Consider the following 14,902-nt stretch of genomic DNA (forward strand, 5'->3'; position numbering starts at 1 on the left):
TTAATTGACAACATTATAAAATATAATATTTAGATACACATAATACTAATCTCACTTAATAATTAATAATATTTTTTCTTTAATTTTTAATTGTATTACTTTCAAATAACATAGAAAAAAACTAGCATAAATTTAGTATACGTGCCTCGCACGTAATTTTTTGCTAGTATATATATATATACTAGGTAGGAGTTACGTGCCGAGGCACGTAAATATTAGTTTTAGGTAAAGTTTAGTTTTTTTTTTTATTTCTTCTTATTTAGTTTTTGTTTTATCAAATTAATATTTGTGCTATTATAATTGGTTGGTAAAATATAATTAGGTATATATAAATCATAATAAAATAATACTTATTATTTACTTTTAGAAAATTGGGTATATGAAATACTTGCATACACTACTCCATGTAAATCCATAAATAACAAGTCAAGAGAAAGAAAAAGAAGCTCGGCACCAAGAAAAGTCTCAACACTAAATAAAATAAAATTACTGTAAAAAAAAAAAAAAGTAACTTCTGCCTAATCTTCCATTGGTTCAACTGCTTGAATGGTGAACTGATTGTACTTTGAAGTCATTGTTCGGTTTGCATCTACGTACAACTGAATTCTCCATTTTTTGGCTGATAATTGCTTCGTAGTTTTTTGGACAAACCACTTATGTTTCTGTAAAAAAAAAATGATTAGTTATAAGTTTAATGTATTTCTATGTACGAAAATGTATAAATTTTACATATTTATTTTTTTATAGTTACCTCGTCCGAATATGATCTTAATTGAACTGCAGTACATGAGAATATGTTTTCTGCAACATCACCGAACATCACAGCATCTAGCAACTCTGTACCATCGTCGAGTTGTACATATGTCATTGCACTAATAATTTATACAAAATATGTAACGGTTAGTATGAATATGCAAGAAGTTCAAATATTAATTTAGTTATAATGTGCTTAACCGACACAAATAATCTAAATATCACAGTAAATACATTAATAAATATAAATTAAAATGAGTAAAAAAATACCTGATATTCAAATGGAGAGTACGACACAAATAATCTAAACCGACAATAAATAGCAGGAACCTACAAGAAAAACAACATTGTAAATAAAAAATGACAATGACCATACAAACGCTCTACATCCAATTCCATTCAAAATGTATATTTATTTAATACAAAAAATAAATTCCAATTCAAATTGCATAGACTTCTCAAACACCAAAGAAATAAAAAAGCCAATAGGACTTAGGAAATAGTAAAACATCTAAAGAACATCATTGATTGCATTAAGAAAAAATAGAAAATAGTAATGTAGTACACAGTAATAAAATAGAAAATAATAATTTGAAATGTTAGTATAGACACACAAGGATATATACCAAGTTTTGATCTTCAAATAAGAGTATATAAAGCTATGTTTAAGTTTATGTCCAGCTTTATATAAAACTAATATTGAAAAATTTTAGCTTGGTCAATGACAGTGGCTCGCGACTGTGCTGCCCTCAAAAGTCGTGAATGGTGCAACGAGGTACTGGCTTTGAAGTTCAAACCATGGGGAGTATTATGGTGGTAGTGGTTTATGAAAGGCTGAAAAATAAGTATCTTATAAAACTGCTTCCTTAATTCATGGTGATATTTATAGGCCTAACTAAAAATATCTAGCTGTTTCAAAAAATAAAAAATAAAAAATAGTAATTTAAATATAATTCAAATAACTTTCAAATAGAAAACAAATTTATATTTATTTAATACAAAAAATATATATTTAATTCAAATTCATATTTAAACAAAAACAAAAAAACAGAAAAATCTATCTACCAGTCCGCTTGTCTTTCTGTAAAGTACCAACAGAAAAGACAAAAGACAAAAAAAACAGTGCAATAGAATTTGAGAGTAGACAAAATTATTAACTTGTTAAATCCATTTTTCTACTTAGTAGTTAATGAATGTGTGTGGGTGTGTGTGTTTGTGTTTATGTCTGTTGTTTAATCTTTTTTCTTATGATAGAGCTATTAAGAGTTTTATACATACATAGCATAATAATTAATTACACAAATATAGTAAATATGTATACCTATAATCCATTAGCCATGAGTTTTGTTGGCAGAGACAACATTGTTGCACTTGCATTTTTTTCTTTAATGATCCTGTACAAAACGGCACATACAATACAAATGCCATACTGCAAGCTCTTAAGTTTCAGACTCTTGTTCTTGTTTCCGCAATCAACTCGACTTCTTTTGTTGCTTTTCCTTTGACTGGGATATTTTTGCAATGGATCGATCAGCATTGATTTGGGCTCAGCAAAACAAGTCAAGGCGCCTTGAAGCGTTCTCCCATGGTAGTTCTGTTTAAAACAATCACATATAGTTAGTTTAGAACAAGAAAGAAAAACATGACATCTGAACATAACATAAGAGTTTGCTTCGCGTTTATAGAACAAACCAAAATCAGTAAAAGGTTATATTTAAGCAGATTGAAACTGTTATTGATTTGATTAAGATGCTAAACCAGTACGAAAAAGCTTATAGAGATTAAGCTTTACTCAAATATCCATCAAACATTATTGGCCCTGGTCTAAAAAAACACTTATATAAGCTACCGAAAAGGGCCTTCACCATATACAAAACTGAATTAAGCAAAAGTAATGCTAAAACTAAGGATTTCATTAGAAATCGTATCTCCCGTACCATGGAATTATATTGAATAAATATGTGTCAGTATATTATGTGAGCATGCTAATCTCATATTGAATAAAGAGATTGATCCAATCACCACAGAATAACCAAACCCATCAAAGGACTAAAGTTCTTACATTCAAATATATAGCAGTAGGAATTAAATGTTTGAACATATACTAAAGTACACAAATCACATATTACTGCCAAAAGATTTAAATAGAAATTAAATTTAAAGTTTTTTTAAAAAGTTTCTGGAGTAAGAACATGGTAACATCCAAAATGAAGAGACACATACCTCCCAATCAAGATGGTTGTCACCGGTTTCATAATCAGTCAATACAGAAACTGTACACTCCAAAGAGGGCAATTCTTTGGCATGTATGGGAGGAAATCTACGATCCCTCAAAGCACTGCAAAGTATCACAACAAAGTAAAGCTAAGAACATCATCAGTCAAAACAGAAACTGCATGTTGACAGTAAGAAGATTATAAGAATCTTGGTCTAAATATCCCATGCATGTTGTCCCTGTCGATTCATGTCTTTCATTTCAGCAAGAATGTACATTTTCCTAAAACAATACAGAATTGAGGTAACTCGGCTATTGTTTCTTTCTACCATTTTGTGTGTGAGGTATAGTTCTCAAATACCTAAAGATACAGTAAACATACAAGCAGATGAATTTACATGATTTGGCTTGTGACCATTAGAACAATACATGAAATTCATTTTTTTTTACGATACCTGTTTAGAGCATAATCCTTGAACTCATTAACCAACCACCGTGCTTTCAGGGTTCCAATGCATCCATGTAGACGAGGTCCCCACCATTTACAGCTTTTTTCCAAGTGACAAACAATGGGCTAAGACCAAAGTAAAATATATTATGATTTTCACAGAAAAAATGTAGATATCTACAATTCTACTTCGTAACTTTTCCATTAACAAGAAATTATGTGAAAAGAATATATTTATATGGTGTTTATTTATGTATAGAGACCATGAAACTAAAAATTTCCTCTTTTTTTATTGTAATGTCTCACATTTAAGAAATTATGAGAAAAGAACAGAACAACATAATATAAGCACCATGAAAGATAACAACATAGGCAAAGAAGTACAGCCAAAATGGAATTTCACTGCAGACAGTCCCATTTCTCCCAAATTTTAGCATTATGCTTCGAAGTGACTAAACTTACTATGATTTTTATTATCTTTTACAATGGACATATGGGGAATCTGAAATTTTAACCTCCAATGACTTCAACATTGGAGATGTGACAAATCTTGCTGAAAAAACACAAAACTATTAACTACAAAGATTAAGCCTTTATTCCAATGTAATATCTTCCCCTGTTCGAACATCACTAATAGAAAAGCTTAAGAAAACTATAATGATTTTATTGAGTTGAGTACACACTTGACCATTCAGTTGCATTATCGAGTCACAACAAATACTACATTATGAAAAAAGGACCCTCAGTTAGAACTCAAATTGATCAAGCAAATGAACTGTTCAAACTCCCCTTAGTCTTCACAAGGAAACCCAGAAAAGGCAATATTGCCAATTCAAACACCAAGACAAAACGAAACCCATAAAAATAACAATAACAGTAACAAAAATGAAATCCCAAATCGCCCTTTAGAGCTAAACTCAACTCAGTACGTAAAGGTTTAAACTTTTTAGAAACTAAACGCCACTCAACCACACACAACACAATATAAATTACGAAACTTTCATCACTTCAATAATTTCAGATGAAACCCAATTATCATTTTAAAAAGATAGAAACTTTTAAGCTGAAACGATCATGATCAGTCAAAAGATGGTGTTTAAACATTTAAATTCCACATGCATATTCTATGATATTTTAATTAAATAAAAAAAAAACCCAAAAAAAAACGGAAAAGAATAATTACTGTTGACCATCATCGAAGGCTGGAGGAGGAACCTCTTCGTTGTTGTAGTAGGAGACAAGAGTATCGAAGCAATAGACCACCATTTCCTTGTTCGCCGACACCATCTTCTTCTCTGATTTTTTAATTAAGAATGAATGAGTAAAAGAACCGATCGATGAAAATCGAAGAAGATAAAGGAAACATAGATACTAATCGAAAAACAGAAAGAGGCAAAGTCATATATTACGCAAACACAGCAGTAGAAAACCATAAATTCCAAAGCATAAAAGTCTATCTTGATTCGAAAGCCCAGAAGGCAAAACATTAACTATATTTACAAAGTGTAATGATTAAGCCATTTACTTTTCATTATCCTTTTAAACAGCAACCCTTGATTCAAATGGCAATCCAAATAAAAATGTACTTCACTCCAAGATAAAAGCCAATTCAATCCTTACTATTATTTAACCATAAAAGACCAATCTTTCTTTTTTAACAAATGAATCTCTTCTCAAACTTTTCAAAACCCTCAAAATTATATCAGAGAAAAAGAAAGAGATGGCGGAAAATACCTCCCAAACGATCATAGCATCCTGGTTGACTCCCTTTTGCCCTTGCTTTGTGAAAAGCGAGGTGACATCAGAGCAGCCATTCAAGCAAATCCGACCAGGAACACGGTGAAGCCGTTTCTCTATATGTGAATCGATTGTGGAATAGGGAGAAGAAGGTGATGCTGAAGAAGACGAATTAGAAGAAATTGTCCTTTGAATCTTTCTCCTATCCCTACTCCTTCCTCCGGGTGATGATGGTGAAGCCGAACCATAAGGAAGAAGACCTCCGGCCCCGGCAGATGCTCCTTCCACCGAAAGACACGAACCCATACCCAGGGCTCTGACTATGTCTAGCAAGCACTCCAGGCCTACCAGACAGTCAGAGCTACTCCGACTCTCCACCAACAGATCCGTCGTCGCCGTCGTCGTTTTTACAGAATCCCGCTTCACTTGTTTTCCCGGTTGCCAAACACAAACCACTATTCAATCACACCAAAATCCAAACGCAAAAAGAGAAAGAGGCGAAGGCTTTTCCTGAGGAACTGTAGAAAAGGATCGACGATTCAATTTAATCCCCGGATCAAAGCCAGACCGGTGTCTGGGATTTTGGATTGTGAGAATTTTAAGAGAAACAAAAGAGTTTTGAGAGAGAGAATATGTAGATTTGACAGTCACGATTCAAAAAATGGTGGACGATTGTTTTTGGGGTTAAATTTAACAGAATATTCTTTTATTTGTAAAGCATATTCAGTTAAACCAAGAATTGCCGTTAAATAGGCACTTTTAATATATAAAGATATAGTTTATAATATAAAAATAAAAACAATTTAGATTATAGCTGCGCAAGTTACATGCTTGCTTTATTTCTATATTTTAACCAACTAAATCCGTTTCTTCAATCAACAAAAAACCTAATGCTTATTTCACCTTAATTACTATATATTATCAAGTTTCAACACACGTACACAATTATATTATATATTTATTTGTATATATATATTAAACATCATGAACTTTGATAAACCATAAATTAATATATATACTTATGTATGTATCGCATATATACTTGAGGGTTATGAAGTTTGTTGATTCAAATTAATAAACCATAATTATTATATTTAGAAAGTAAACAAATGGCGTTTTTCCATGAGTATCAATATCATATATATATGTATATAATTGATGATAAGTATATGTTTGCTGGCACACCCAGTTGAAGAATATATATGCTCTCTTGTGTTTTATATTTTTATATACATAAATAAATACCTTTTGGATTATATCATTCCAAAATAAAACGATCCAATAGAAGCTTAATTTATAATATATATATTTCTCATTTTTTTTATATACATATATATATATATATAGTGATATTATATGATATCATATGTACCATTGAAATGTAGTATTGAAAGAAAGGAAGGATTTAGACTCAACATAAGAAATCAAACACAATATAATTAAGCCCAGGAAAAATCAACACGCACGATTATAATATATGGGGAATTTTGAGACGTTTTCAATTGTTTTTCTTTTTTTTAGTTCCAAATACTTTGCCTCATCAAATTCAGATTCAAAAATAAGTTATAATATTTTATTATCGATCAATGGATAACTAGATATACATCAAATTTAGAGCTAGTAATAAATTAAGAAATCTGTTACATATACCAAAATATAAATATATATGCACGATCTCACACGCACATACCAAATAAATCCCTCAGAAAAGTACTCAAAAATAACATGCACCAAGATACGAAGTTCAGCTGGTTCTCGATCTCTTAATCTTTGCAAGAAAACGTGCACAACATTAAAAAGTTCCTTATTTTTATTAATCATGCCTCAGTTTTGAACTAACATATACCCATATATATATATATATATTGTGTCAATTGGAATAATCAACATATATTCTATGCTAATGCAAAATTAGGTAGTTTTTTTTTGGAAAATTTACATGTATACTAACTTTTTTTTTGGAAAACGTGCACAACATTAAAAAGTTCCTTATTAATTATATTTATGCCTCAGTTTTGAACTAACATATACCCATATATATATATATTGTGTCAATTGGAATAATCAACATATATTCTATGCTAATGCAAAATTAGGTAGTTTTTTTTTGGAAAATTTACATGGTACACTAACTTTTGTTATTTTTTTTACAAAAATACTGTCTGGCAGTATTTTTTACTTTTTTATTGTATTTTTTTATAAGTTTCATACTGCAGTATACTATGTTAAGTTTTCACTGTTGTTCTATTGATGTTTTTTAGTTGTTCTATTGTTTTGAGTTGTTCTGTTTTGTGTTCTACAAGTGTTTTATAAAAACACAGTATTTTTTAAAAGATTTTCGTGTGACAGTATTTTTGTAAAAGTTAACCAAAATTTCAGTATTTTTGTAAGTTTCTTTTTTTTTGTCGGTTGGGAAACGAAATTGGCGGAGGCCTCAATCCGACACAAATACGAGACCAAAAGGAGGTTATGTTATGTGGGCTCGCATTTGGGAGTCCATTCCATGTATTTTGGCTACAAAAGGGATAAATTGGAAAATACTTTCTTTTTGTATCCATTAATTAAAAATACACTCATATTAAATTTTATTAAAATCTATCCACTTTTATGATTGGGTTGCCCAATGTACCCTCACTCTCCACTTAAGTCTAGCCTATAATTTATATTAACTTAAGGGTATAATGAGGACATCATCTATAAAAATGGGTATATCTTAAAGAATATGAAAATAAAAGCAAAAATTAAAACAAATAAAGTAAAGTGGGTTCGTTTGGAAATTTCCCGAAAAGCTAATCATAGGTTCTCTCTATCGGAACAATAGGGCCGCTCATTACTAAACTTATTGAAGAGATGAAATATAACCAAGGTATATCTTTTTGATCAGAGGTTGAAGAATCGATCATCAGAAGAAGAATTAGGCCAAAAATTAGGATACATTCGGGTAAAATAAAACTTCTATTGAAGAGAAGTAAATGAAAGGCTTTCATAAAAATTCTCGTAGAATCGAGAATGAAGTTTTCATTCTGTACATGCTAGATCATGAATTAGTAACTACATCCAATCTCCAAAAAATCCCAATTATTTCGAACTTTCTCTTTTTGGAATGAAATTTTTACGGAATCCCCACGACTACAATCTAATTTTCTCTCCAAAATAGGATCACAATTCGAGTCTAACATAGAAGTACAAAGGCTCCATTTGGAGAGTTAAATGCCGGAGCCCGACATGACGTAGTGGGCTTGAACATAGGTCCATGTTTCAAGCCCAATAATTCTGAGCCCTATAGGAGAGATGATGGAGGGCACAAGTGGCTTATATATGGCCGAGTGAGATTAAATGACTACATGGATTATACATATGGCAAAAGAGGATCCAAATTTTTAATTTCTAGCCATTAATACATGTGAATTCCCACTAGCATGTATATAGATATTCAAATTTCAAAAAATAAGAGAGAAAGGAATTAGTAGGGTACATAAATCTTTCAAGCTCTTATAATATAGTTTTCTGATAGTAATTTGATAGAATAAATATAACTAGATAGCTTAGGGAACAATATCCTATATTTATATAAGCGATGTTTTCTATCAAAATCTTTGAAACAAAATATTTTGATAATTAATCAAATAATAAAATTAGATAACATAAATGAAATTGGTAACAAAAATAATGTTGACCATTATTAAAATATTTTGTCAGTGAACCAAATATTAACTATAACATTAAGTCAATTATAATCAAATAAATATATTGATTATAATATAATCAAATAATAATACCGATTGTATATTTTAACATTCTCCAACTTGGTCGATATTTGAATTAATGTATATCACTTAAGCTCAACAATTATCCTTGTTAAATAATAAATATATGAATCATAACAATAGATCTTTTTTTTTTTTTTATGACGAGTATTATCTTCTATGTATTACAATATATTTAATGATCATTATGTATATTTAAATGATACCCCTATAACAAATAATAAACCCCCAACTAATTTGTACAAAAAATATTAGTATTCTCCATAAATACAAAAAATATCCTCCTCATTTGATTATCTCTCCCTCTCTCTGTCTCTCGCTCTTCCTCGCTCTCTCTTTCCAACATCCCACCAAACTGTTGGAATTTATTTTACCAGGATCCTATATCTACTCACAAGTATGTTGTTTAACACCCTAAATATGAACTTTCTAAAACGATAAATAAACACATATGAAGTTAAGAAAACCTTACATTGATGCAGCGAAATTAATGTCTCCTTCCACTCAGATCTCTAACTCTTGTATCCTTTCTGTCGCAGAGTATTATCAAGATCTAAGCCCGAATGTCCTTCTCTTTGTGTGTGATCCTTCACAGTCTTCCAATCTATGATTGAGTTACCACTTGCTGTGTGTGGGCACTTACTCTATCACTAAGGTTCGAAATTTAGAAGAAAAAAAAGAGAAAGGGATGATTTCGGCTATAGAGAGAAAATGAAGGCTCAGTTTTTCTGAAGAGAGAATTTTCTGACAGAAAAGCTTATTGAAAAACTTATGATTTGACTGAGCCATCACTTTCTATTTATAGGCAACTACTAGGTTTAGGTTAGGAATTATTTGGCATTAAAATAATAAAAATATCAATTTGAAAAACCACTTTAAGTGGCCGACCATGGTGTGTAATGGGCCCCACTTGGTTTTTGCAGTTTTCACAAATTTTATTTCTATTTTCTCAAAAACGCTAATTTTTCAATTCTAACCTTTTAAATGCCAAAACTAATTATTTAATAACTAAAATAGATTATTAAATAATATTGTCATTTAATTTAATTATTAATTAGACATATAAAGTCTATTAATAAATAAATAAACCTAGAATATCTTTTCTTTACAATTTCGCCCCTGCGTAGTGAAAAATTCACAAATCAGACATAGTCTAACTTTAGAATTATAATTGATTAATCACAAATCAATTATTGAGTCTTACAAGCAGTATAGTCTCAACTAGAATGAGGACCATGAATCTATATGCTGAGCTTCCAATAAGTGAACCGAATTTACTAAGTAAATTCCTACTTATTAATTCTTCATTGAATCCACTCTTAGAACTTAGAATTGCACTCTCAGCCTTATATAGAGCATATTATAAGTTCCACGATATAGATATGCTATCTCATTTAACCATTGTTATAATCTTATTGTGATCAAAGATCCTCTATATAGATGATTTACATCGAGATGGGATAATTTTACCGCTCTCACCCCTCAATGTATTTTGCCCCTTAAAACACTTAGCTAACTGTAAATGATGTTTAGTGATCTAAGAATTAGTCACTTAAACAAGAGTTCATCCATTTACTTCTATTTAGCTAAGCTCGAAGGGAATCATCACTTGACTTCTATACACCAGTAGAAGCTATAGATTCCATATTTATGTTCAGCACTCCCACTCAATCATACTATCATGTTCCCAAAATATACGTATCACCCTGACCCAAAAGTAGGCTTAACTAATAAATCAAAGAACATGAATAGTACTCCTGAGTTGAGCCTAAGCATATCATGATTTAGATTCTTTTAATCTTAAGATCAACTTCTGATATTGACTTGGAAAGATATGACGGTAAGTTTATAATATCTTAACTAAGTTGCAATATCGGTCCAGTCCAATGTATACTCCATACTCCATACATTCGAAACTAGTATACTTTACCAATGTCCTGGAAAGAACATAACACTTACTCCAAGTGTAAGTACACATCATCCCTGATTATCACATTAGTGTAAATCCAAAACACTGATGAAACATGGACTTAGTCTTTTGATTCATATGATCACAATCACATTCCACTGTGTTGACGATACTGTAATTGTGAATAAACATATGATTTGGACTTAACTGATTTTGTGTGTAAATATAATAAACATATTAAACCATTAGCATGTAAAATTCATGCAAACATAAATCACTTCAAATTTCTTATATTGATAACTAATCAGATTGTAAAAGGTTTTATTTAGGGCACAAAACCCAACACAAACGCCGAGAACCTAACGTGCATTTGGCAAAAAGGACCCAAACACTCGATCCTCTCCCTCCTCATTCCTCTCTCTCTCTCTCCAACGCCCGACCCAAATAGATCCGCCCAAGTAGAACTTCTGGCAACCCAAACGGACTCGAACCCAACTTTCGGTAGAGCTCCCTGCGACCCGAACAACGACCATCTTGTACACTCGTCCTCTCCAATGTTAGAGAGACTCTGTCCATAGGTCCAATCGCCTTCGCTATAGCTACCACTGAGAACCCAAAAGGTACCTTTTTTTTAAAAAAGATTTAGATTTTTTAGAGTATTAATTTTTATTCTTTTGATTACTTGTGATTTAGTTGTGGATTTGTCATTGTTCTTGTGAGATTAGTCAATTTTTTTTTGGATTATGTTGATTATGTGGCTTGTTTCTGGTGTGATGTAAATTTTTACATTGTTATTGATAGGTTAACGATAGAATATCGATAGATTTCATAGGATTGTTGATAATATTACCTTAATTTAATTTCTTAAAAAATTTATGTTTATCGATAGGTTATCGATACAATATTTATGATTTATCAGTGGTTTCTAGTTTGCCATAAATTCATTTGTTAATTTGGCTTTTTATCGATACTCTATCGATTGTTTATGCTTTTGCTAAATTATTTTATACATTTGGTTTTTTATTGATAGGTTATCAACACAATATCAATTGTTTATCGATAGTTTCTAATTTGAATCATTTGTCAATTTAGTATTTATCGATAATGTATCGATATTTTGTTGATATTTTATCGATAATATCTGTTTTGTCTTGATTATTTTGTCAATTTGGTATTTACCAATAGGTTATCAATATTATATCTATTGTTTATCGATGGTTATTGGTTTGTCTCACTTATTTTGAGATATATTGTATTTATCGGTATGGTATCAATAATTTTTCGATATGTTATTGATGGAGTCTGATTTGTTTCAATTTTTTTGTCAATTCAGTATTTATCGATAGAGTATCAATATTTCATCGAATTTTTTGTCTTGCCTTTTCCATTTGATTGTTTGTTTAGTTGTTAATTGGGTATCGATGTTTGATTGATAGATTATCAATAGTTTTTTTAATCGTAGTTGATGATCTGTTTAATTATCGATAGTTTATCAATAATTTTTTTTTTGTTTTAACCAATTTTCTTTTATCATTTGTAGATGCCTCCAAAGCTTAAAGTTATATTCTTTAACTATTTTACAGGTCGTGTGACATATAGAGACTTCAATGTATTTAATAAGATTATTACATCATCTTCAGGTGTCGACCGTGCTGACTACCAAGATTTGGTGGAGAGGTTGGATAGGATCGAATCTAAATAGAAGGGTCGTTACACTTCTCAGGCACAGTTGAAGGAGGCATATGAGATTAGCCACCTAGAATTGAAGGCTGGCCAAAACATTATGATGGAGCAGCTTAGATCTATTTTGAGTATATTGTAGAAGAAGCTGGCAACGGATCCAACACCATATCCAGCAGCAGAGGCACGAGATGCATCACCTCCCATGGAAGAAGATGTTGACATGTACCCAGACGATTATGATCTTTATGTCGATGATGAACCATGTACCCCCATAGATGCCACTATTGTTGCCATAAGTGACAATCAATCACAAGGTGATAGCCAGTTACCGGGTGAAGGTGGCCAGTCACAGGGTGAAGTATTGGCCTTAGAAGGACTACCAGTGGGGATTCAGTTTGACAGGAGGAAGAGAAACAAGCCTACTTGGTTTAAGGACTATACTAAGATGAAGAAAAAAACTTAAGCCTTCTTCTGCGCCGTTTAATCTCCTCAGTTCATCATATGAGAGGTTGTTAAATAGTTTTCGTAGTTGGTTGTGTGGGGCCATCCCCAACCATCTTCTTCGGTATGTCAAGACTAGTGATTACAGTCCTACTTGGCTTATAATTATATTATTAAAACGACAGAATTAGATTCAAGATTGTGTAAGTTAACTTATATTATTTTAAACTGTTACATATTTTTTGTTAATTTAATTTACTATTCTAACAGCTCATTTGTATTATTATATGTAGCATGTAGATGTGTGCGCCTATATGCTTAAGAGGCGATGCCACTTTTTCTGGACACATTTCCCTAGAGAGGTATCATTTTGTCTACACATGTGGCTGGTATTATGCACAGTGTTTAGAATGCACACAAGGGTCTGAGGGCCAAATTTAGATGGGGTGATGATATCTTTCAATACTGTAGAGGTGTACAAGTACAATTTTTTTTTATATAAAATTAAAGATTCTTAAGAGCATTGAACAATTGTCTTTTGATTACTTGTTATTTTGTCGATAGTTTATCAAATGTTTCTATTCATGTTTTGTTTTCACAGGAGGAGTTCTATCTAAAATGGGTAGAAAATGATTTCCTGTGCTTTGTTTGAATCTACAAGAAGCCAAACATTGGATGGCGGTTGAGGTCAACATCGAGTTGTGGAAAATAATAGTGTATGACTGTGATTCCACAATTTTTACTAAAAAGGACTTGGACACCATCTTGAGGACATGGGAAGAGTTGTTGCCTTCTTTACTGCATGCATCTGGTATAGTTCTCGATTAATAACCAAACACTGGAAGTAGATATGAACGAGTGTAGCTAGCTTCCAAAAATGCATTACAACAAAACTAGTCACGGACTTCTCCCGAAAGTGAAAAGAAGGTAAATATCTTAATGTAGTACTAAATTAATTATAATCTTATTTATTTTACACTTCAAAACAGTTTTTTTTTTGGCATTTTTATAGAATTCTACATAGAAACCCATATTGTAACTAGTGCTGCAACCTAAATTGCAACAAAAAATCGTGTAGAAACCCCTACTGCAACTAGCGCTGCAACCACTTTAGAAACCCAAACCGTAAATTTTAAAAAAAAGTTAAAAAAATAATATATGAAGTAATTCCCCTTATATAAAACACTAAGTATACATGCGTTTGTCGTAAATTCAATCTAATATCTATTCTATATAAAGTGTGCCTATATAACTGAAATTCTTGGTTTATGAGAAATTCATGGTGACTTTTTATTTTTATTTAATAAAATAATAAAATATTATTTATATATAATTAAATAATAATAAAATAAATCTCATTAATATTTGAACTGATATTTGATCCTAAATATTTAAACTGATATTTTTCATAAATTTAATCTAACAAATTACCAATATTGTACCCCACTACACCAAAAAGTAGAATTGGTGACATTTAGTATAGTAACATTTGTTAAAAAAATGTAACAATAACATGCTTTTAGTAACATTTAATCAAAAATGTTACTTTTATGAGAATAATTAACATTTTCATCAGTGACATTTTAAAAAAAAATGTTATTATTAATATGATTTAGTAACATTTGATAAGAAATGTCATTAATTTGTCAATATTTAATTATGTAGTATTTGAAAAATATCACTAAAGTATACTATTAGTAACATTTTATAAATGACACTAAATATTCAATTTGATTACATTTTAAATTGTCACTAAAAGGGAAATTATTTTCAAATTTAAAAATAAAACAAAAAATATTTTTAAATATTAGTAAATAAAATACATTTTTAAAAAAATCAATTAAGAAATATCCAATCCTCAATTAACAAGCCCTAACTCTCATCTTTCTCAATTTTTTTCGTGACGGATCGGAACTCATCTTTCTCACTTTACCAACCGCACATTCATG

General features: G+C 30.7%; 1 protein-coding gene and 1 pseudogene across 1 annotated transcript; both read right to left on the reverse strand.

Annotated features, from left to right (window-relative positions):
• Positions 1 to 336: 336 nt before the first annotated feature.
• Positions 337 to 5,755, reverse strand: LOC133037374 (uncharacterized). Its single transcript, XM_061114471.1, has 3 exons — positions 5,151 to 5,755; positions 752 to 2,347; positions 337 to 662 (listed from the first exon to the last, which is right to left on the reverse strand). The coding sequence occupies exons 1-2, from the start codon at positions 5,457 to 5,459 to the stop codon at positions 2,075 to 2,077; spliced, it is 582 nt and encodes a 193-aa protein (XP_060970454.1). The 5' UTR covers positions 5,460 to 5,755; the 3' UTR covers positions 337 to 662; positions 752 to 2,074.
• LOC133037375 (uncharacterized protein At2g38710-like) lies at positions 2,048 to 5,113 on the reverse strand (annotated as a pseudogene).
• Positions 5,756 to 14,902: the final 9,147 nt, after the last annotated feature.

Source organism: Cannabis sativa, chromosome 4, assembly GCF_029168945.1.
Source record: "Cannabis sativa cultivar Pink pepper isolate KNU-18-1 chromosome 4, ASM2916894v1, whole genome shotgun sequence".
In the NCBI taxonomy this organism is placed as follows: domain Eukaryota; kingdom Viridiplantae; phylum Streptophyta; class Magnoliopsida; order Rosales; family Cannabaceae; genus Cannabis; species Cannabis sativa.

Coding starts and splice junctions, on each gene's coding strand:
- LOC133037374 (XM_061114471.1), bottom strand. CDS start 5,459: ATGGGTTCGTGTCTTTCGGTGGAAGGAGCATCTGCCGGGGCCGGAGGT. Junction 2,348..5,150: donor ATGCTATGATCGTTTGGGAG/GTATTTTCCGCC, acceptor TGTTTTAAACAG/AACTACCATGGGAGAACGCT.